Source organism: Carya illinoinensis, chromosome 15, assembly GCF_018687715.1.
Source record: "Carya illinoinensis cultivar Pawnee chromosome 15, C.illinoinensisPawnee_v1, whole genome shotgun sequence".
Lineage (NCBI taxonomy): Eukaryota > Viridiplantae > Streptophyta > Magnoliopsida > Fagales > Juglandaceae > Carya > Carya illinoinensis.
In genome coordinates, this window is record NC_056766.1 from 307,290 (window position 1) to 328,750 (window position 21,461).

Below are 21,461 nucleotides of genomic sequence, written 5' to 3' on the forward strand. Positions count from 1 at the left end.
CAAACGACCTTCACTTCTTATCCATCACAGAATTAAAGCGAACTTTGGGCATAGAGTAGCAGTGTAGCACAGATCAGCGACATTTAATTCTAAACAAACCATATTTGATGTGGGAAGGTCGTTCCTTCCAAAATAAGAACCAAGAAAAAAGAAGACAGGAAAACAGAAAAGGCGTATAAAGAAAGAGAGCTTTGGATAATCAAACTTCTTGTAATTGTAAACATAATTGACTTGAATAATGTCTAGCTAAAAGTTTTCCATAAAATTTAAACAGATTCCACTTGTCAAAAGAATTTTTTAAAAATTCCAGATACAACACTTCCATCGTTATACCAGTCGCTGGTAGCCAAGTGGTAGGCTCCAGAGTGTGGCATCACGAGGACCAGATCGTTGAACTGAGAGAATTGAATGGCCCTCTGATCCAGTAACTCATGAATTTAAAAAAAATAAAAAAATAAATTTTTTTTGGGGGGGGGGGGTGTTCCGGTGGTTTGTGGGATGTTAAAATAACAAAATACAACCCAAAGAGAACCAAATCAACAATGTGTTAAAGCACAAACAGGGTAACATCAAATTTTCCTAAACTGCCTCACCTATGCTTATATTCTAATGAGTTGTTTTCGTGCCACAATGTCAGGTTAAAATTAGGGAAATCCACTTAGAAATGCAGAGTTCAATTAGAAATGAAGACAGGATAGGCCTTATAATTACTCATAGTGGCTCTGCTCCAAGAAGCCCAATACGGAAGAATGAGAGTCCTTAAGATGATCACCGCATTACTAACTCTTTTACGAAGGACCGGCCACCCGAGCTGCAAGAGCAAAGATCAATCATCAATGAGGAATTTGACCACAGATGAGACAGAATTGCTTTCAAAGAGTGGGAGGGGGAAAAAGGGAAGAGAAGGGGGGGAGGGGGTGGGCTGTGGGAGCCATCACTCACGCATATTCAAGGTGAATATTCATGAATCGAGCATTTTCTTTGCTTTGTGATAGTGTTACAGAACCTTCAATCAGTTGATCTTGCTCAACCTCAATTGGATCATAAAAGTATATCAACGTCTGCAAGTTGGTTTGTTAGATCAATTAATTGAAACAGAATCCACAGCATAAGATAAAGATTAGCTATATGCCCATCACTCCAGAATACTGATTGGGGCAGAGCTGAGTACTGAAGTATTGCAGGAATGCGATGTTAAAAGACAATTCTTTTCTTTTTACTTTCCTGGAAAACTTTTTTTGATAAGTTACTTTCCTGGAAAACTTGCTGATATATTATGTGTTCTTGACCTTTTAAATGAAAAAATCAGCTTTACTTGTCATCAGTCGCTGATATCCTGACAACACTGACATTTCTAATATGCAATTTCTTCCACAATAGTTATGAAAATAACTGCTCAAAAAGAGAATTGTCTTCATCCAGTTTCAAATTTGTATTTCGTCCATTAAGAAGAAGAAAAAGGACAGATCATTTTGGCCACCTTTTCCACTTTTTGACACCCCGAAAGTCATATCTACATTTGCAAAAATTATATGGCCTTGCAGACGATTTAAACCAACTAAACAATATAATTCTCTTCACTTACTGGTATGAAATGGGATGAGATAAGACCTTGGTGTTCAAAACATTAGCATGTAAGTGCGATTCAACACATGAAAGAGGCCCACGTGGGTAGAGTGAGTACCTGTTGCCAATGTGTTGGAGGGTCCTCGGGTGCAGTAGACAGCACCAGTGCTTCATTGGGATTTGCCCGTTTCTTCCTCTGACTACCATCTAGGGGATTATCGTCAACATGAGATGAGGGTGTATGGTTGTTGGTGGGAGATACAGCAGGTCCACTAAATTCAACATCAAACCAAAATGCAAACCCATGCAGTGGAGCTGAAAAATGAGGAACATTCAGACCAAACTTTAATTAAATAGAGAAACATTTTTTTATAAATTAATTAAATAGAGAAACATATATGCGAGTGGCAGCAAAAATCAACTAAATATCTTAAGAGAAATGACCTGGAGCAGGATCATTAATGAAAACCTCCTATTATGAAATGGATGGTAAAAACAGACTGAAAAGATGCGGTTAGCAGGCATTATGACTACTGGACGTGCAGAACTTATGATAACAAACACAGTAAAAAGCAATGATGCTCAGAAGACAAAACACAAAAGCCTGTCAGATATTCTTTCAGATGATGAGGATGGAACCCATTACAGATCTTGGAAATATAAGGTCAAAGAAACATCTAGTAAATGGGGACAAAAGACCAGAAAATACGTAAATACAATTAGAGCCAAGAGAGGATAGAGATTACCTCTCATCATTGACTTGAACTTATATCTAGTTGTAACGGATTCTAGCTCATGAATTGAAATTGTATAGCAGTCAAGGTGCTTTACCTGTAAGCAGTCAAAGCTTCATGTCAACAACTCTCTCCCTAAAAAAATAAAAAATATATAGCATATAACTATAATTTTGAAAAACATATATACTTATAAAAAAAAAAAAATTCAGAAGCATATATGTACATGAAAAGCTCTATATTTTGGGGGGCATTTGCTTAGAGACCTATGGACATTTCATTCCACTTTATTCCTTTTTAGTTCCACTACTTATCAGAAACCTGTACACATACAAATTTTAAATAGAGATTACCAATAGATTACAGACCAAAATCACTAATAAAAATATAAAACGTTGCCAATGAAAGTTTGATTGCTATTTTCATCCCAATCATCCACAAAGGAAAAGCGGAATAGACAATGAAATCCTACAGATGCACTAATGAATTTGTGGACTGAGGAGACATCGGCATCACATTGAATAGGCATGCAGTTCACAATTATGTATTTGTAGATATAGAAGAAAATATATTTTTGATCAGTAAATAAAAAATTTCTTTATGAGAGAACTAGGCATAGCCCAAGTACACTGGGCAGATAGAAAATATAAGATATTTTAGGAAGATGTTTAACATTTTTTAGTAACATATTTATAATACCGCAGCTTAATTTTCTTGAATTGGCAGTCCATACATTGAAAAAGTATACAACAAATGTATGTAATCAACCTGGAATTAAGAACAGAGAAGACTCACCACATGTGGCCATGTCAAAACATTCTCGCCTGTTATTGTCTCCACGCTTGGCTCCTCAAATGCACACTGTTTTGCTAGTGGCAACATGGCAGACACTGCACCCAAATACAACAGCAAAACCATAATTCTTCCGATGCACTACTTTCCATTCAATGTTCGCACAACTAAATCTAATGATGCAATATCTTAACACAATACAAAAGGATACTGCCTATTAGTATATTTTTGCAGCCTTCACACTTAAGAGGTTGGGGACCTGGAATGCAGAGTGCTGCAAAATATGAGGAATAACCTTTCATATCTTTGGGTTCATCCCAAAACAACAAGAAGAAGCTGAACTTCGAAGGGGAAAAGGCTCACTTAAGAATTTCAGTGTAGTGACCCAAGGAAAATCCCAAGCTACATTTGAACTTACATTTCAAAAAGACAAGTCAATATTTCACACCTCAGTCCCCCATTGAGAATATGAATAAATCAATTAACTGGCAATCTTTAGTTCACAAAACCACGCAATAGATCACGATAAAGTATTGGACTCTGAGAAAGGTGAAAGACGTTATACACCTAACCAAAATAAGTGATCATCGAGAAAGGCAAGGCATCCATTCAATGAATAAAATTTACATCATATAACAGATGTCATCAACAATTAAAAAGAAGCAAAAATAACATGAAATTGCAGAGTGTTTACTGAAAATATTCCATTGATAGACACCAAGAAATTCCCTTCGAGATCACAGCAAACAAAATATCTGGTTTTTAGCAAATGTTTTGAGTCCACATGATTAAGTAAAATTGAAATATAAGCTTTTACTTTCATTTGTTTTGTTATCACAGTGATTGTGGATTTCGTGCTATATAGTATGATGTAAACTCACTATCAATTCCATAAACATTACGCCAGAAATCAATGCTTTCACTGTATCTGTCCGAGTGCGTAATAGGCGCCATGTACAACTGCAAGCAGTAAAATTGAAATCAGAATCAAGTTGGATTCATTGTCTATTCAATAAAACTAAGGCAGCCCCAGAGTACCAAATCTCCCTAATACCGTACAGGATTATATTAATCATAAAACAATAAAGAAAAGATACCGTTGCATTCGAAGGAAGTATAAGACCTCCAGGCTTCAGCCACCGATCTCTGGCGGTAATCACACTTCCCAGCATACTCTAAAATAAGAGAGAATAAAATAGTTAGGTGCTGTTTGGTTAGCCAACCCAACTCAACTCAACTCAATTCATCTCATCTAATCATTACAACTTTCCCAACTTCCAACACAAAATATAATAAACAATTCAACTTTTTTAAATCCCAATTCAACTTTTTCAAATCTCAAAATAATAATAACATTAAAAAATAATCTTTTAAACTTTCATTTCAACTCAACCCACTATCCAAACCGGGAAGATCTACTTTCAGCAGGTTAGGAACTAAAAAATATGGACGTGTCAATGTATTTGTGATACCCCTATATGATAAGATTAAGGGTAGGTGGTGTATGGGATCCCACATTGCTTGAGAATGAGAAGTTCTTGCTCTTTATAAGATTCCAATGGGGCTCAAATTGTATCATTGACTAGTCCTTTTGAAGTATAGACCATGTGATTTGGGCCTTCCATTTGGGCGTTACAAATGGTATCAGAACTTATCCCAGCCAGAAATGTGGGACTTGAGCCGTGCCACCTACAACGGACAGGCCCGAAGAGGACGTCGGAAATTTAAGAGGGGTAAATTATGATACCCCTATATGATAAGATTAAGGGTAGGTGGTATATGGGATCCCACATTGCTTAGAAAGGAGAAGCTCTTGCTCTTTATAAGGTTCCAATGGGGCTTCAATTGTATCATTGACTAGTCCTTTTGGAATATAGGCCTTGTGGTTTGGGCCTTCCATTGGGGCGTTACAGTATTCCCATTTCCTAGTACAGTTCTTAATGCGTTATACAATGTTTCGATAGAAAAACCAGCATATAAAGTCGTAATACTCACCTCGTAGAGAAGCATATAGCCCATCCACTCAGAAATTATAACGTCAACCTCCTCATCTATTTGAACATCCTGCAGAAACCATAGTCCAAGGTTAAATAAATCTTCTTATCAAAACAAATTTAATTATAAAAAAAGGAGTAAATCATAAATCTAAAGGACTAGCTGGCAAAGGTGGATTAGTATGGGCAAGCAAGAAAATAGATCCATTACTTTGTCAATAGGAAAATATAGATCCATTACTCTGATGTCAATAAAAGCTAAATGAGGATCCCATATAAATTACTACCATCTATACATTGCTTTCTTGTTTCAGATAGTGAAGTCATAATTCGAAGCCATAGTCAAGTCTTAATCCCTGTCACCCCTGGCCCCCACCACCCCACAAAAAACAGAAGAAAGAAAAATTACACTTTCCCCGTCAAACTACCACTTATTTTGCTATATGACCACCAAACCATCAGATTTGTCATTTCCCACCAAAACTACCACTTCCCTTGCAATTTTCCCCCTCCTTTGAGATCCAACAATTATGATTGTGCCATGTCACCTATTTTTCATTCATTTGACAATTGGATTTTACTAAAGGTAGATGGTAACTTATGTTCCAAATTGGAGGGTATAGTAACAACTTTGATGGTATGGTGGTCAAATTGCAAAAATAGTAGTTTGAGTAGTAAGTGTAATCATTTCAATAATAATAATAATATTATTATTATTATTATCACCATCATCGTCATGGCCCAGTAGTATGTTACTTATCCATATTTTACAGAAACATCTTCAAGGATCAATTTAGAATACCAAAATGTTAGTTTTTCCACAAGTCTAGCTACAATCCATTGCAAGCCTTATTGACATGCAAGTCCCACAATGGCAAAGGTGCTTATTACAGAAACTCCTTCAAAATGTTAGTTTGAAGAGGATGAGATGCTTAGTGTGTTATGAGGGATGGACATAGACAAAGCACGGGGTCAAGATGGCTTCACAATGGCTTTCTTTTAGGCTTGTTGGGATATTGTTAGGGAGGACATCATGAAGGTTTTTCTTGAACTTCACTTGTTAATGGAATTTGAGGAAAGTCTTAACACTTCACTCATTTCCCTTATTCCAAAAAGGACATGGTCGGCGGAGGTGAAAGACTTCCATCACATAAGTCTGGTGAGTGGGGTATACAAGATCATTTCAAAAGTTCTAGCTAATCGGATGAGTGAAGTTATGGGGAAGATCATCTCAAAGTCACAAAATGCCTTTGTCAAAGGAAGACAAATCCTTGACTTGGTCCTCATTGCTAACGAATGCTTGGACAGTAGAGTCAGAGCCCACGCCCTAGGTATTCTCTGCAAATTGAATATAGAGAAGGCATTTGATCATGTTAATTGGGATTTCTTGGTGTATATTCTTGGGAGGTATGGTTTTGGGGAGAGATGGTGTCAATGGATGAAACATTGCATCACAACCGTCAAATTCTCGGTTCTAGTTAATAGCACTCCTGAAGGTTTCTTTAAGGGTAGGTTAGGGGAGTGAGATGAGATGAGAATTTTGTGAATAATAGTAAGATAATTTGTAAATAGTAGTGAGATAGTTTGAGTTGAGTATTTTTTGGGTTTTGGAAAATGAGATAGAAAAAGTTGAATAAATTTTTTTTTTTTTTTGATAAGTAATCAAAAGTGTATTAATCAAAAACAGGCCTAGCCCAGTATGTACATGGAACTGCCCCTTTAAGTGGGAACAAGAGAGAGAAGAAAATCATGAAGGACCATCCCATTGAAATCAACAGCAATGGCCCATTTACAAAGCGTACTAAAGAAAAAAGCCAGCAGCTCCTCTCGTGTTCGCTCCATGTCTTCAAAAGTCCTAGCGTTCCTCTCCTGCCATAAAGACCACATGATGCAAATAGGTATCATCCTCCAGACTGCTGAAATCTGAGGCTGGCCTCCTATATTGGGCCAGCAAGCCAAAGTTGCCGCCACTGTCCCCGGCATAGCCCAGCCCATCTCAACTCTGTTTAGCACCTCATCCCACAAAACCCTTGCAATCTTGCAATGAAGTAAAAGATGATCTACAGACTCACCCCCTTCCTTGCACATACAGCACCAATCTACCACAATAACCCTTCTTTTTCTCAAATTATCAGTTGTGAGGATCTTACCCAATGCCGCCGTCCATACAAAGAAGGCCACCTTAAGAGGCGCCTTGTGTTTCCATATCCTCCTCCAAGGGATCTGACATTGGGTATTCTGCTCAAGAGCTACATAGAAGGAGCGAACTGAGAACTTGCCTTTCTTGTGCGGGACCCACCACAACCAATCCTCATGGTGATTACTCAGCTTCACGGAGTGAAGGAGACTATAAAAAGCCACAAAGTGATTCACCTCCCAATCTTGTGCCGCCCTGATAAAGTTTATGTTCAAATGAAGATGTCCTCCCGCTACATCCATTACCTCCACCACTGAAGCCTCTTTAAGGCTGGCAATTTGGTAAAGAGAGGGAAACAACTCCTGTAACGACACATCACCACACCAAGTATCTTCCCAGAATTTGATCCGGGTACCATTCCCCATCTGAATGCGGGAATGCCGAAGGAAGACCATCCAGCCTTTCCTAATATGTTTCCACAACCCCACTCCATCAGCTCCTCTAACTTCCTTCGTACACCATCCACCCCATATATCTCCATATTTGCACCCAATCACCCTTCGCCACAAGGCATCCGGTTCCCGACTATATCTCCGCAACCATTTACCCAAAAGTGCCTGATTGAAAACCTTCACATTTTTTATACCCAGACCACCCTTGGAGAAAGGGCGACACACTGTTCCCCACTTGACCAAATGGTACTTGAAGTCCTCCCCCAAACCGCCCCACAGAAAGTCTCGCTGTAATTTCTCAATACAGCTTGCTACTCTTGCTGGAATAGGAAAAAGAGATAGGAAGTAGGTAGGCAAATTAGAGAGAGTACTCTTAATCAGAGTGAGCCTTCCCCCTTTCGATAAATACATTCTCTTCCAGCTCACCAACCGTCTCTCTATTTTCTCAATCACTGGTTCCCACAAGAGGGGCGATCTTGCCCCTATCCCCAATGGCAGACCCAAATATGTCATCGGGAACGAGGCTAATTTACACCCTAGCGATCGAGCCAATTGTCTTAAATTTGGCACCACTCCAATTGGTACTATCTCGGACTTATCAAAATTCACTTTTAATCCAGACACTGCTTCAAAACACAGAAGCATCGCCTTCAAAGTCCGCACCTGACTCTGATCTGCATCACAAAGAATAAGGGTATCATCTGCAAAGAGTATATGAGATATATTAGTAATGCCTCTTGCCTGGGTTCCAACCGAAAAACTGCCCACCAAGCCATTTCGACTTAAAGCCGACATCATCCTGCCCAGCCCTTCCATCACAACAACAAACAAAAGTGGCGACAACGGATCACCTTGTCTCAGGCCTCGTGAACTATGAAAAAAACCTGCTGGACTACCATTTAACAACACAGAGAATAGCGTGTTCTTCCCTACACTCCGTACCATCAATTTTCAGCATCTCAATATTATTGTTTCTCCTATGAGAATTTGCGACCCGGTAGAAAAACTTGGTTTATAATATAGTTTTAAAATATTGCAATAATATAGTTTTATAATATTATTTTTGTTTGGAAATTTGAAAAAGTTGGAATTGTTTTTTATTTTGTATTTGAAAGCTTGAAAAAGTTGTAATGGTTAGTTTGAAAATTTTGTATTTGAATTATATTTGGGAATAAGATGAGATGAGATGAAATGAGATTATATGAGAATTTTATGTCTCACCTAAGGCCCCAAACCTGCTCTAATAGTTCTCGAGGTTTGAGACAAGAGGATCCTTTGTATCCTTTCATGTTCATTTTAGCAATGGATGTGTTGAGTAGAATGTTGAAGGCGGTGGCAGATAGGGGCTTTATCTTGGGTTTTTTGGTGGGTGGTTCATTGAATGGTAGCTTAAATGTCTCCCATCTCCTCTTTGTTGATGACACGCTGATTCTATGAACTAGATCCCAACCAAATTCGTTCCTTGAGGGCTCTATTGCTTTGTTTTGAAGCTGTCTCCGGCTTTAAGGGGAATTTATAGAAATTTGAAATGGTTCCTATTGGCTTGGTTCATAATTTAGACAAATTGGCCACTATCTTGGGCTGCAAGGTGTCATCCTTGCCTATGAAGTATCTTGTTCTTCTCTTGGGTGCTCCTCATAAATCCAAGGCAATGTGGGATGTGATTGTTGAAAAGATTAAATGTAGATTGGAGGGTTGGAAGAGGATTTATTTGTCCAAAGGTGGTAGAATCACCTTAATCAAGAGCATGTAATCTAACCTCCCAGCATACTTTCTATCTTTATTTCTTTTGCCTGCAAGGGTGGCAAATAGATTGGAGAAGATTTTTCGTGATTTCTTGTGGGGAGGTTTAGAGGATGAGAAAAAATTCTATTTGATTAAGTGGGATAAGATCTGTACCCCCTTATCTTGTGGTGGTTTGGTGGATAGAAAATTGAGAACCTTCAATAATGCACTATTAGGGAAATGGTTATGGTGGTATCATCGGGAAGGGGATTCTCTTTGGAGGAATGTTATTGGTGGTAAATAGATTTGGGAAGGTTCGTGCTCAAATGAAGTAAGAGGGGCATATGGTGAGGGAGTTTGGAAATTTATCCGGAATGGATGGGAAGATTCTGGTATTAATAAATTCTTCTTACTTATCAAAAACAAAACATGTGAGTCCCACATTGGGAAAAGAAATAACTCACTAATTGGGTGATACCCATCACTTGTTTCTCCATTGTGAGGTGGCTAATAGTTTTTGGAATGTCATTTTTGGAAGGATGGGTATTTCTTGGGTGATGCCAAAGCATGTGGTGAATTTACTAGCTTGTTGGAGGTATGCTGGGCAGAGTCTACCTATTGCATCCATTTGGAAAATGATTCCTTTGTGCTTGATGTCGTCTTTATGGCTAGAAAGGAATGGAAGATGTTTTGAAAACAAAGAACGATCGATGGAAGAAATAAACTCTATCTCTATGCGCTAAGGCTAATGTAATGAACGATGATGATGTGTTGGAGTTAATCTAGTTTGCTCTATCTTTTTAGTCGTTTTGTGTAGATATTTCCCCTTGTATACTTCCTGTGTACTTAGGCTATGCCTATTCATGGTAATAAAATTCTTATTAATAATTAAAAAAAAAAAAAAGTGCCAAGCATCACATAGGTTATATCTTAGGTGAAACTAGGTTTTATTATTGATTCTAGGGAAGCTTCAAATTAACTAGTCTTTTTGGAATTATAACATAGATGTGGCTAGCACTTCCCCAAGGTCATTAGATATGATATCAAAACTACCTAGTAAGGTCAGTCATGAGGCATTGGGACATTGTGTGATACGGCTCTGATGGGGACAGGAATTTAAAATGGGAAGTTTGTAACACCTCAATTCATGGCAGGAAAAAGAGTAACTCACATAAAATGGATAGGTTATAAAAGCAGCCATGTGTGCCAAGTCTCACATAGGTTACTAGGTGAAACTGGGCTTTATAAGGGATTCTAAAGAAGCTTCAATTTGGCTAGTCTTTTTCGGGTTATAGTGCAAAGTGCTAGTGCTTTCCCTGGATTGTTACACTTTATAACCCAAGGGTATCTCCTTCCTTAATAAACAACAGGAAGAGAGTGAGCTCATGGCTTTGATCCCATAAGGGTGCATGAGTTGTACCTAATAATTAGAAAAAGTCTAGCTACAGCCCTTTTTCCACAAAATGCACAAAGGGCATGTTCGATTCCACTTTATTAATCTATAACTTCCTTATTCCTAAGGTCAAGGTCAAATGACTTGATCTCTCAAAATGAATAAAACTCATAAATACATAATAATCATATAATTTTTTTTTTATAGGTAATACATAATAATCATATAATAAGAAGAAATTAGGTAAAAGTTGGCTGAGCATTAAGATCATTAATGTCAAAAACTCTAGCAACTCTTAAGAGGAACAAGCAACATATTAGTGTTTTTAGAAAAGCCTACCTCAACCCGTCCATGCAACACGATGACAGTATCAGATAAATTATTCGCTTTCACAACTTCATTCGCCTGCTCACAAAAGAAAGAAAACAATCCAAACCAGCCTCATTACCCACTAACACCCACCCACTTGCAATCAAATTCCCAAGCCAATTGCTAGGTGCATAACATTGCAAACATGAAGAGATATTTTACATTTCGTCAATACACTATTGCTAATGATCACAATACTTATGAAATGGAATTGGCAAGAACTAACACATCTACCCTCCAACTCACACCCCAAAAGAAAAGGGGGGAAATTTTATTATTTTTCAAGAGGTCATATAAGGAGAGATAAGGACTGACAATCATTTTTGGTGTATTTTAAAGAGTAATAAACACTAATCATTTAAAGAATGAACTGGTCTTTTTTGCATTAATAAAATTTATTTAACATATAAAGAACAAATATAATAAACTGGGCTGCATTGAAATCAGGTGATTTTATTTTCAGAGGTCAATAGTTAATAAAATACTTTAAATAAACGGGAATTTCAGAATAAAAAGTGAAAACGTATCCCAGCAAATAACAACTAGATTTTATAGTCTGTCTCCACACAACACCCCATACCTCCCTAACCAAATATGAAACACTAAACCAACTTAAATTCAAAAGTTATTTTCAGGCAGAAAAGCAGAAATAATATCATGAGAGAGAGAGAGAGAGAGAGTAGGCTGAATGAAATATACTAATTATTTGAAACAGCCGATTTGCTTAACTTGCCTAATTTTTTCCTCAAATAGATTGACCTCTTTTTTCACCTTATTGCTAGGTGATTAAACTCACTGTATCCCATCACTCAAATACTGGTCACAGGTCACAACCAACATGTTTTTATTTCTAGAGAATCAAATGAATTAACCAACTCCTAATCATATTTATCTTACTCCCTTTTCAAAGTGACATCGGATTATTACATGTTCCCCTGTTGTAACCAAATTCTTGAATGATATATAGCCAATCTATAAAATATAAGAGAGTTCAACCCATAGACCATAGAGACCAAGATACTCAAACTAAACAGACCACATTTAGGCAAAAATTATGAGCATTGTTATACAAATATTAAAACCAAACACCTATGATATGATCAATGCTACCACAAAATACCTGCACTGCAATCTCACTTGCATCAACTGCATAAACCTGGTAAAAATATAACCAATTGAAGTATGTCATACATGTTAAATACTTGTAATCTAAAATTACCTAATAAAAAAATTCTGTAACCTAGGATTAAAGAACTTGGAAGTCATCAATATCTCTACAGGAGAAAAAGGGCAGGTGCGAGCAACACTTGGTCCTTACAAAATGAGGAATGTGGCCAGGCAGTAAGCCGTGTTTTTCTTTTTCATTCATGATCAATTGTATTCCTTTGTACAAAGTAGGAGCTACCGTTCAAGAAATGACAAAACTTCTCAACAACCCTATAGAGATAATAACATGCAAACAAATCCATACCATGATAAAGGAAATTTCAGTTGCTCATTGAATAAATCAGACGCACGAAAAAGAACAACCATGGTAATCCACTACAGAGAAATTGAAAGAAACAGTTTGAATGGGAATATTATATGATATATAATTGCTACAGTCTAAAATAAATGGAGAAGTACACCAAGAAGTCTGGCAAAACTCCATCTGCCTCTCAAGAGTACCTACTAGGAACTACTCTTTGTTATCAACGATGAGTTAATCAATTTTTTAAAAGTAATTGCCTAGCATGCAAAAGTACAAGATGGACATATTGACATTAATATGATAAGATATTATTAACATTATAGCGATCCATCACATTTTTTGAAACTCCAACATGTTGAAATCCATTTGTTTTTAGTTTAACAAGATACTTGTAACTTTTCGAAATGACTAAATATGACGAAATACATAAGAGTCTTTTCCACAAATCATTTCCCAGAAATCAAATACATTAATGGTGAATCTTACCATATATAATTTTGTAAGCCAAAAGATGCACGTTTGCATATTTTAAGCATTTAGCAAATATTAACCCAAAGAGAACTTACCCGTTTTGCACCAGCCTGAGCACAGAATATAGAAAGAATGCCCGTGCCACACCCAACATCAACTACAACCTGTAACCATTATTGCATAAAAGAAATTCTTTTTACCTATAAAACAAAGCATTATGGCATAAAAGAAAGTAGGCAGCGAACTGTATAAGCTGTGTTTCTTCAAACAGATTCTTCAAGCCATTGCCTTATGTTTGAACAGCTCATTGTGGTAAATGTCATATAATAAAATACAATGTGCATATATTCACAGAGGTTTTTTGAGAAGGTATTTGATAATATCCAATTATAAAGCTTACCAAAATATCTGACAGAACCAAGCAAGTGCACCAACCCAAGTTTCCAAGTCCTCACATATACACATTTCTTTTTTCCGAGAAATATATCTTTTTTTTATAGGTAATCAAGAATTTTTATTCGTAAGGAAATGGGAAAATTTTTCTGATAAATATATCACAAAACATATCATATATTTTTTCGTTTAATATTGATACATAATTCCAAAACTGAATCAGAAGAACATCATTACTTTGCCTGTAATAGAACTCTGATGCTGCATGATTGCGGCTCTGTAGGTTTCAGTCCGCACACGATCCTGTATAGCTCAAAGACAAGAGAGATATCGCCATGTAGTCAATAGCATGTCCTAATAATCTAATTATAACCATAGAATACGAATTAACTCCCCACAGTCAAAAGCTCAAATTAATTCTTTTTGATCAGTAAAAACTCAAATTATTTCAATAGATATACTTGAAAATAATAGAAATGCCCTAATGGAAAACCCACCAATAGCTAGAACATGGAAGCAAAATCTATTCCTAAATTAAGGACAAAGGTTTCAATTTAGAAAATATAGTTCCCATATCCTGTATACGTAATGCCACACTTTTTTGCACTTTTTTTATGATGAGAAAACCTAGAGACTTTGCAGACGCAACATGTCCTTTACCAGGTTAAAACCCAAACCCGTGTAACACGCTCACATCACATGGATCAGGTAAATCATTAGCTTTTGACCAATGGAACGTGGCTCCTAGCAAACCCCCAAGACCAAGGCCATTACCACTTCAGCAATCCCCTAGGGGTTATAATTTTTTTCACTTTGATGCCATTACAAGATTCTAGGAGAAATTCGATGCCTCGACCTTGCTTCTAGAAACTTGGAGCACATTTCTTATATGTATAACAATGTGCATATTGTGGTGTTCTTGATAAATAGTGGGGGAGTTCTAGCTTCAACTCAGCTATGGTAGACTTATCTAACTTCATCTGTGAAGAAGATTTACTGGATATTCCTCTTGCAGGTGGCTCCTTCCCTTGGTCAAGCAACCGAGCACATCCTTCTTGGTCAACAATCAATAGATTTCTTATATCACCAGAATGGGAAGCACATTATCTGAACCTTATTCAAAAGAGACTCCCCAGGTTGTGTTCTAATCACTTTCGTATCCTCCTTGATTGTGGAGTTCTTCATAGAGGCCCAAGGTATTTCAAGTTTGAGAACATGTGGTTGAAGTCAAAGGGATTTCTTGACAGAGTCCAAAAATGGTGGCCTTCTTACCAATTTCATGGAAACCCAAGCTATACCTTGGCATGCAAATTGAAGTCCCTTAAGAAAGATTTGAAGGTGTAGAATGAGCACGTATTTGGTGATGTGGAAGGCCACAAAACTACTTTCTTGGAGGAACGCAAGTTTGGAGGGAGCAGAACAAGAGAAGGAACTATCAAAAGCACAGAGGGCCCATACAACCCAAGTGACTGTGGACATTGAAAGGGTTTCTATATTGGAAGAAATATCTTGGAGACAAAAATTGCGAGCATTATGGTTGAAGGAAGGGGATAGATGCACCAAGTTCTTCCATTAGGTGGCTAACTCACATAGGAGAAACAATGCTATAGAGATGCACCAAGTTCTTCCATTTGATAAGTAAACATTCTCAATTATAGATGCGCCACGCATTTGAATACTTGTCTGGCCTCCAACCAAATTGAGATCACAGATCACATTCTCAATTACTATGAGAATGTGCTCACGAAACAATTTTCTTAGCAAACCGAGATTAGATGGGCTTCCTTTAGATGTCCTTGATTCACAGGAAATGGAACAACTCGAAAGGTCGTTTGACAAGTTAGAGGACAGGGAAGTATTCAAACGCATGGCGGGTGACAAAGCTTTAGGCCCAGACGGCTTCTCTATGGCTTTTTTTCAAACATGCTGGGAAGTTCTTAAAGAAGACATCATGGGAGTCTTCCATGAATTTCATGAAAAAAAAAAAAAAAAACTAAATGAAACTTTTATAGTGCTCATACCAAAAAAGCTTGGCATGGTAGAGGTAAAAGATCTTCTTCCTGGTGGACAGGTTGTACAAAATTCTCTCCAGAGTATTGGCGAATAGGTTGAGCAAGGTGTTGGAGAAGTTATATCGAAGCCTCATAATACCGTTGTCAAAGGTAGGCAAATCCTTGACTTGGTGATTATTGCCAACAAATGTTTGGATAGTAGACTCAAGTCGGAAGAGCTAGGGTTGATGTGCAAGCTGGATATGGAAAAAGGCTATGATCATGTCAACTAGAGTTTCTCATTTTACATGCAAAGAGATGTGGCTGGTACGAAATGGTATACATGGATCCATCATTGTATCTCTACGGCATGTTTCACTATATTGGTGAATGGCACGCCAAAAGGCTTCTTTAAAAGCCCACTAGAATCAAGACAAGGTGACCCTCTATCTCCGCTACTTTTTTGTTTTTGTGATGGAAGCCTTTTATTAGATGATTTCAAGTATCTTGGAGAGTGGGTTCATACCTGGAGTCTTCGTGGGGGAGGCAACTACTGGCTCGCTCAACATATCTCATCTATTATTTGCCGATGATACCTTAATCTTTTGTGGGGCCAGCCATGATCAAATTCAAGCTCTGGGGGCTCTCCTAATGTGAGAGTACAGGTTCCATTTCAGGATGCCAGATATCTTAGTTGCCCATAAAATATCTTGGTCTCCCGTTGGGTGCTACCTCCAAATCGAAATCTATTTGGGATGATGTTCTAGAAAAAATAGAGAGGAAATTAGCTAGTTGGAAGAGAATGTATTCACCCAAAACTTATTTCCTCTCATTATTCCCACTCCCTGCCAATGTGGCTCCTCGCATAGAGAAACTCCAATGTGACTTCTTATCGGGGGGATTAAAGACAAGTTTAAATTTCACTGTGAAATAGGCCACAATATGCTCCCCCATCAAAGAATGAGGTTTGGGTATCCAAAACTTAAAATCCTTCAACAAATCCTTGCTTGGTAAATGGTTATGGAGATATCACTATGAACGAGGGCCCATGTGGAGAATTGTCATCAAATTGATGCATGGAGAGGATAGTGTTCTAATGAGGTGAGTGGGCCTTATGGAGTGGGGTTGTGGAAGCACATAAGAAGAGCTTGGGATACATATGCAAGTAATACCCACTTTACTATGGGTAATGGAGGCAAGGTCAAACTTTGGCATGATGTATGGTGTGGTGATGGTGCTTTCAAGGAAACTTATCCACAAGTTTATGGTTTAGCAAGAATGAAAGAAGCCTCAATTGCAGACCTATTAATCATCTCCAATGGTATTCCCCAATGGAATGCTACATTTCTCAAAGATGCACAAGATTTTTTTTTTTTTTTATATAAGTAAAATGAAAAGTCACAAGATTGGGAAACTGGTTTTTTTTTTTTCGCATTCTTTGACCTTGTGTATTCCACCCGTTTGTCAGGGGGAGTTGAAGACAATTTTTTGGTGCCCCTCTACGAAAGGGATATTCAAAGTCCGCTCTTTCTACCAAGCCATGACCATGCAAAACACAAATCCATTCCCATGGAAGAGCATTTGGAAGACAAAGGCACCTCTAAAGGCAACATTTTTATGGACAGCTTCCTTGGGGAAGATCCTCACTCTAGACAATTTGAGGAAACGTCGAATCATAGTCATGGATTGGTGTTGTATGTGCAAGAAGAGCGAAGAGTCCGTTCACCATCTACTACTTCGTTGTGAGATTGTAATGACTTTGGGGAATGAAGTCTTTGCTAAGTTGGGACTAGCTTGGGTGATGCCGAGAAGGGTAAGCGACCTCCTAGCTTCTTGGAGAGGCACTCAGGCCAACTCTCAAATGGCATCAATATGGAAGATGGTCCCAACATGCCTATGGTGGTGCATTTGGAGGAAGAGGAATGCAAGAAGTTTTGAAGATCAAGAGTGGTCAATGGATGAGCTTAGAAACTTGCTTTTTAATACTTTACTACATTGGTCAATTGTAATTGATTTTCATGTAATGACCTTCATGAATTTCTAGTATCACTAAACTGGCGTTGCTCTTGTATATGTCCAATATACTTGGGCTCTTGCCCACTCTTTTGATCAATATAAATTTGTTCACCAATCAAAAAAAAAAGTGGGGGAGAGAGAGAGAGAGAGAGAGAGAGAGAGAGAGAGAGAGAGAGAGAGAATGATACTAATGACTGCAAAAATATCATCTGCACTAAATGATCTCACAAATTGCATTCAACTACATGATAAATTTAACAATATAAATGATGAAGACCATGCCTTCATCATACAAATAAATAGGTGTAAACTCAATAAAATTGTGCACCAAATCTAGTCACTTTGCTTCCAACTACTTAGTCTCAGAAATGTCACTATTCATTCATTCATATACATATATACATACATATATGTATCTCAGGTGTGTCTCTACATATGCAAACAACTTGAAGAATTTTTAAGTTTCAATTTGAAGGCGAACATGCCAGGCTCTATATATTTTTTAATCGGTAAAATCAATTTTTTTTTACGAGTAAATATAAGTAAAATAAAATCTTATTAAATCAAGTAAAAAGGAAGTATACAAAGAGAACAATACATACATGCATATATATAAGTAAGATAAGTTTTATTAATGATTAAAATGGCAAGGATGTGTAATTATTAAAAAAATTGAAATGGCAAGGATTTATACTTAGATACACCTAATTGGATAAAGTCAAGTGATCAAAATCTTAGAAGATAAAGCTAGACAAAAATATGTGTTATAATCCGATGGTAACGCAAATTGAAAGGAAAGCCTTGAGGTCCTCCACAATCCTTGTGCTATCTTCAAAACTTGGGTCATTTCTCTCTCCAACATGCACCACATCAAGCATTGGATCATTTCCACAATTTCCTCACTTTGATGACTATCAAGCTACCCTTTCTAGCATTGATAGATGCTAAAAGTATGTGGGAGCACATAAGACAAGGTCTCAGGGGAGCCGGTGAGAAAGATAGTTCGATAGATGACATAGCCTTTACGAACATTGGTACCTCTGGACAAAAAGAGACTTTGGATGAGCCAGGGGAAGACCTTTGTATGCAAGAGATTGATTCAAACCCACCCATGAGTAACCCAAGTGGTAAGGGCGAACTTGTGTGCATGAGCCCCATGTCATAGGTTCAATTCCCCCTGGCATCAAACTACGATTTAAGTGGGAGGTCATGGCGGTGGGCTGCTATGCTAGCCTCACAGGGGGTTTAGGTGCCATGGGTGAGTCCTACGAGCTCTGCCGTGGGGTGGTTCCCCCATCATCAAAATAAAAGAGAGAGAGAGAGAGAGAGAGAGAGAGAGAGAGAGAGAGAGAGAGAGAGATTCAATAGGAGATTTCAACACTAAAAAGGTAAGCCTTGGTGGCAGATCCAGAAGCACCGGATAGTAAGAATCTTCCCTAGTGTGGCTATCCAAACAAAGAAAGTTACGCTCAAGGAAGCCTCGCTCCTCCAAATGGTCTTCCATAGAATGTAATGTTGTCTTGGAGGACTAACACATTATAGAATGATGCAAGTCATCTTGTTGTCACCCTATCTCAATAAAAAGAATACAGCCCAGCCTAAAAAAAAGGGCAAATATACACTCCTCTCAATCTTTTGTCGCTAGGATAAAATCTGCTTCCCATATATATATATATATATATATATATATATATATATATATATATATATATATATAATATATATATTATCAATAAAATAAGGATTTCATTGATGATATAAATAGGCATAGCCCAAGTAAACAGGAAATATCAAGAGTGACAACTAAGCATGAGTGGTCCAGCGATACAATAAAATAATGGCTATTCAAGCCATTTAAATCTATTACAATCAACAACCACCCATAATTCACTCAACTGAGCCTTAATTCCAATTAGGGGTTGGTTCTATGGATCCTCATCAACTTCTTTTCATAAGTAGATCCTCAACAACTAATGTAAATCAGCCACAAATGTTATTTTCTACCAGTTTATCCTAGTAAAAAACATACTCTTTGCGCCTATCTGATTTAAATATCGTTCTTTACTACTTCCACACATACAAATTTAGGTTCCCTCCACCTCCTTTCAACCTGTCAATTGAATTGAATCACTCTTTATATTGCATTAAAGAAATTCTTGTCATGCTACCATTTCTTTTTTGATATGTGGATGCTACCATTCTTTTTACCCTCACAACCTTAAAAAAGACTACTTTTTTACACATGTCTTGTCATTGTTGTGCCCTAAAATTGAAAAAAGGGAAAAAGATCACTCCCCTTTACCATAAAATTTTTTTGGTCTGTTAAAAATTGATCATGAGCAAAATACTAAACCATATTAGAAAAACTTCTCTTTTTCATGCAAAAGCAGCAAAACCAACACTGATTGAACAAAGTATGTTAGATGGCTTTCACATACATGTAGAATCTAGATATATGTCTTTCAACTCATTCATTCTTGTTTCGTCTAATTTATCCTCCTCATATGTTCATGACCATTTTATTGCCAATAACATAATGATAGAAATTAAAAGAAAAACAATCTTGCCGTGCAAAACGGAGGTCCGGATGCATGCATCACACCGTAATTAACAGAGAAGCAAAAATACAGCAGGAAAAAAGAATTGAAAATCCCAGAGACAAAATTGATTAGCAAGCATAAAGCCATAATCAAATAGAACACCCAACCACCCTACCGAAAGAAAAATAAGCATAAAGCAAAAATCTGAATGCTAAAACACAAGCTCAATCACAGCAGACCCCATAAAGTATACAGCATTGTACAAAAGCATAATACACAAGCAAATACAAAGTTACGAAATTTAATACTCTATTCCCGGAACCCAATACTTAAAAAAGGAAAAACAATCGTAGACCTATATCCAAATAGCACAATAAGATTTCATAATGGTAACGTACATAGAAAAATGGCTAATCTTTTTTCAAACCAGAAAATAAAAGGAATTTGAAGAGAAAAAAAAAAAAAAAAAAAAAAAAAACCTTGATCATTTCTTCGTGGATACCAACGTGAGCGTAGGAGTGAAAGTAGGCCATGTCGAAGTCCGTAGGAGGTCTCTGCTGCTCAGAAACCCTAAGGCCAACAGTAGCACCGCCACTGGGGCCATGGCCGTCCCTCGAGTCACGCGACCTAGCACCAGAACCACGACGAGTTCCCCTGCGAGCACGGTCCCTGAGACTCGGACCTAAATGCTTGTCAGCGTGTTGTTGATGCTGATGGTGGTAGCCGTTACCGTAACCCGAACTCGAATGCATTGTTTCCTCCACTGTCTTCTCTTGTGCGCACACCCAACTTTACAGACAACAGAGGACACTTGACGTACGGCGGCGTTTTGTGTGCATGGTTATATCAAAGCACCCACTGCTTATTTTTATCCTTTGCTATTTTGTCTAAATTCTGAACAGACTTGTCATGAGTTTCTTTATAATTACAAAGGTAATTTTTTTTTATGGGGAATATTCTAGCAAAAAAAAATTATACAAAATTAATTTTAAAAATTGACATAACTTAATATGATTTGTCAGATTATAAAATTAATTTTATTATAAAGCAGGTTTAATGGATCAGATGAAGCCACGTTAGTTTAGGATATAGCAGTACTCTTTTATCATTATTATTATAGGACTCACTTTCATGTTGTATTAAATTTGTCCAAAAAAAACAATACTTTCAACTAAATTTTTTGTTACTATTAAGTATTAACACTCAGTGTCAAATAAATAACTATCAAGTAAATTTGAAGTAAGAATATGTTATAATTACTTCTTATACTATGGATGTCATATAATCAAAACTAAGTTTTCTTATATAATAATTTTAATGACATGAAATTTTATGATAAAATGACAGTACTATGTAATATATAATCAAAATAACTAATAAGTTTTTCATATCAATATAATATTATATAAGTGAGATG

The 21,461-nt window shown here is 37.1% G+C and overlaps 1 protein-coding gene across 1 annotated transcript; it reads right to left on the bottom strand.

Annotated features, from left to right (window-relative positions):
- Positions 1-190: 190 nt before the first annotated feature.
- LOC122296259 (probable protein arginine N-methyltransferase 6) lies at positions 191-20,885 on the bottom strand. The gene is made up of 13 exons (XM_043105816.1): positions 20,524-20,885; positions 13,735-13,800; positions 13,200-13,268; positions 12,283-12,318; positions 11,133-11,198; positions 5,088-5,156; positions 4,190-4,267; positions 3,974-4,052; positions 3,096-3,190; positions 2,313-2,397; positions 1,685-1,881; positions 943-1,061; positions 191-811 (listed from the first exon to the last, which is right to left on the bottom strand). Exons 1-13 carry the CDS (start codon positions 20,794-20,796, stop codon positions 769-771), a joined length of 1,275 nt encoding a protein of 424 aa, XP_042961750.1. The 5' UTR covers positions 20,797-20,885; the 3' UTR covers positions 191-768.
- Between the last annotated feature and the right edge of the window lie 576 nt (positions 20,886-21,461).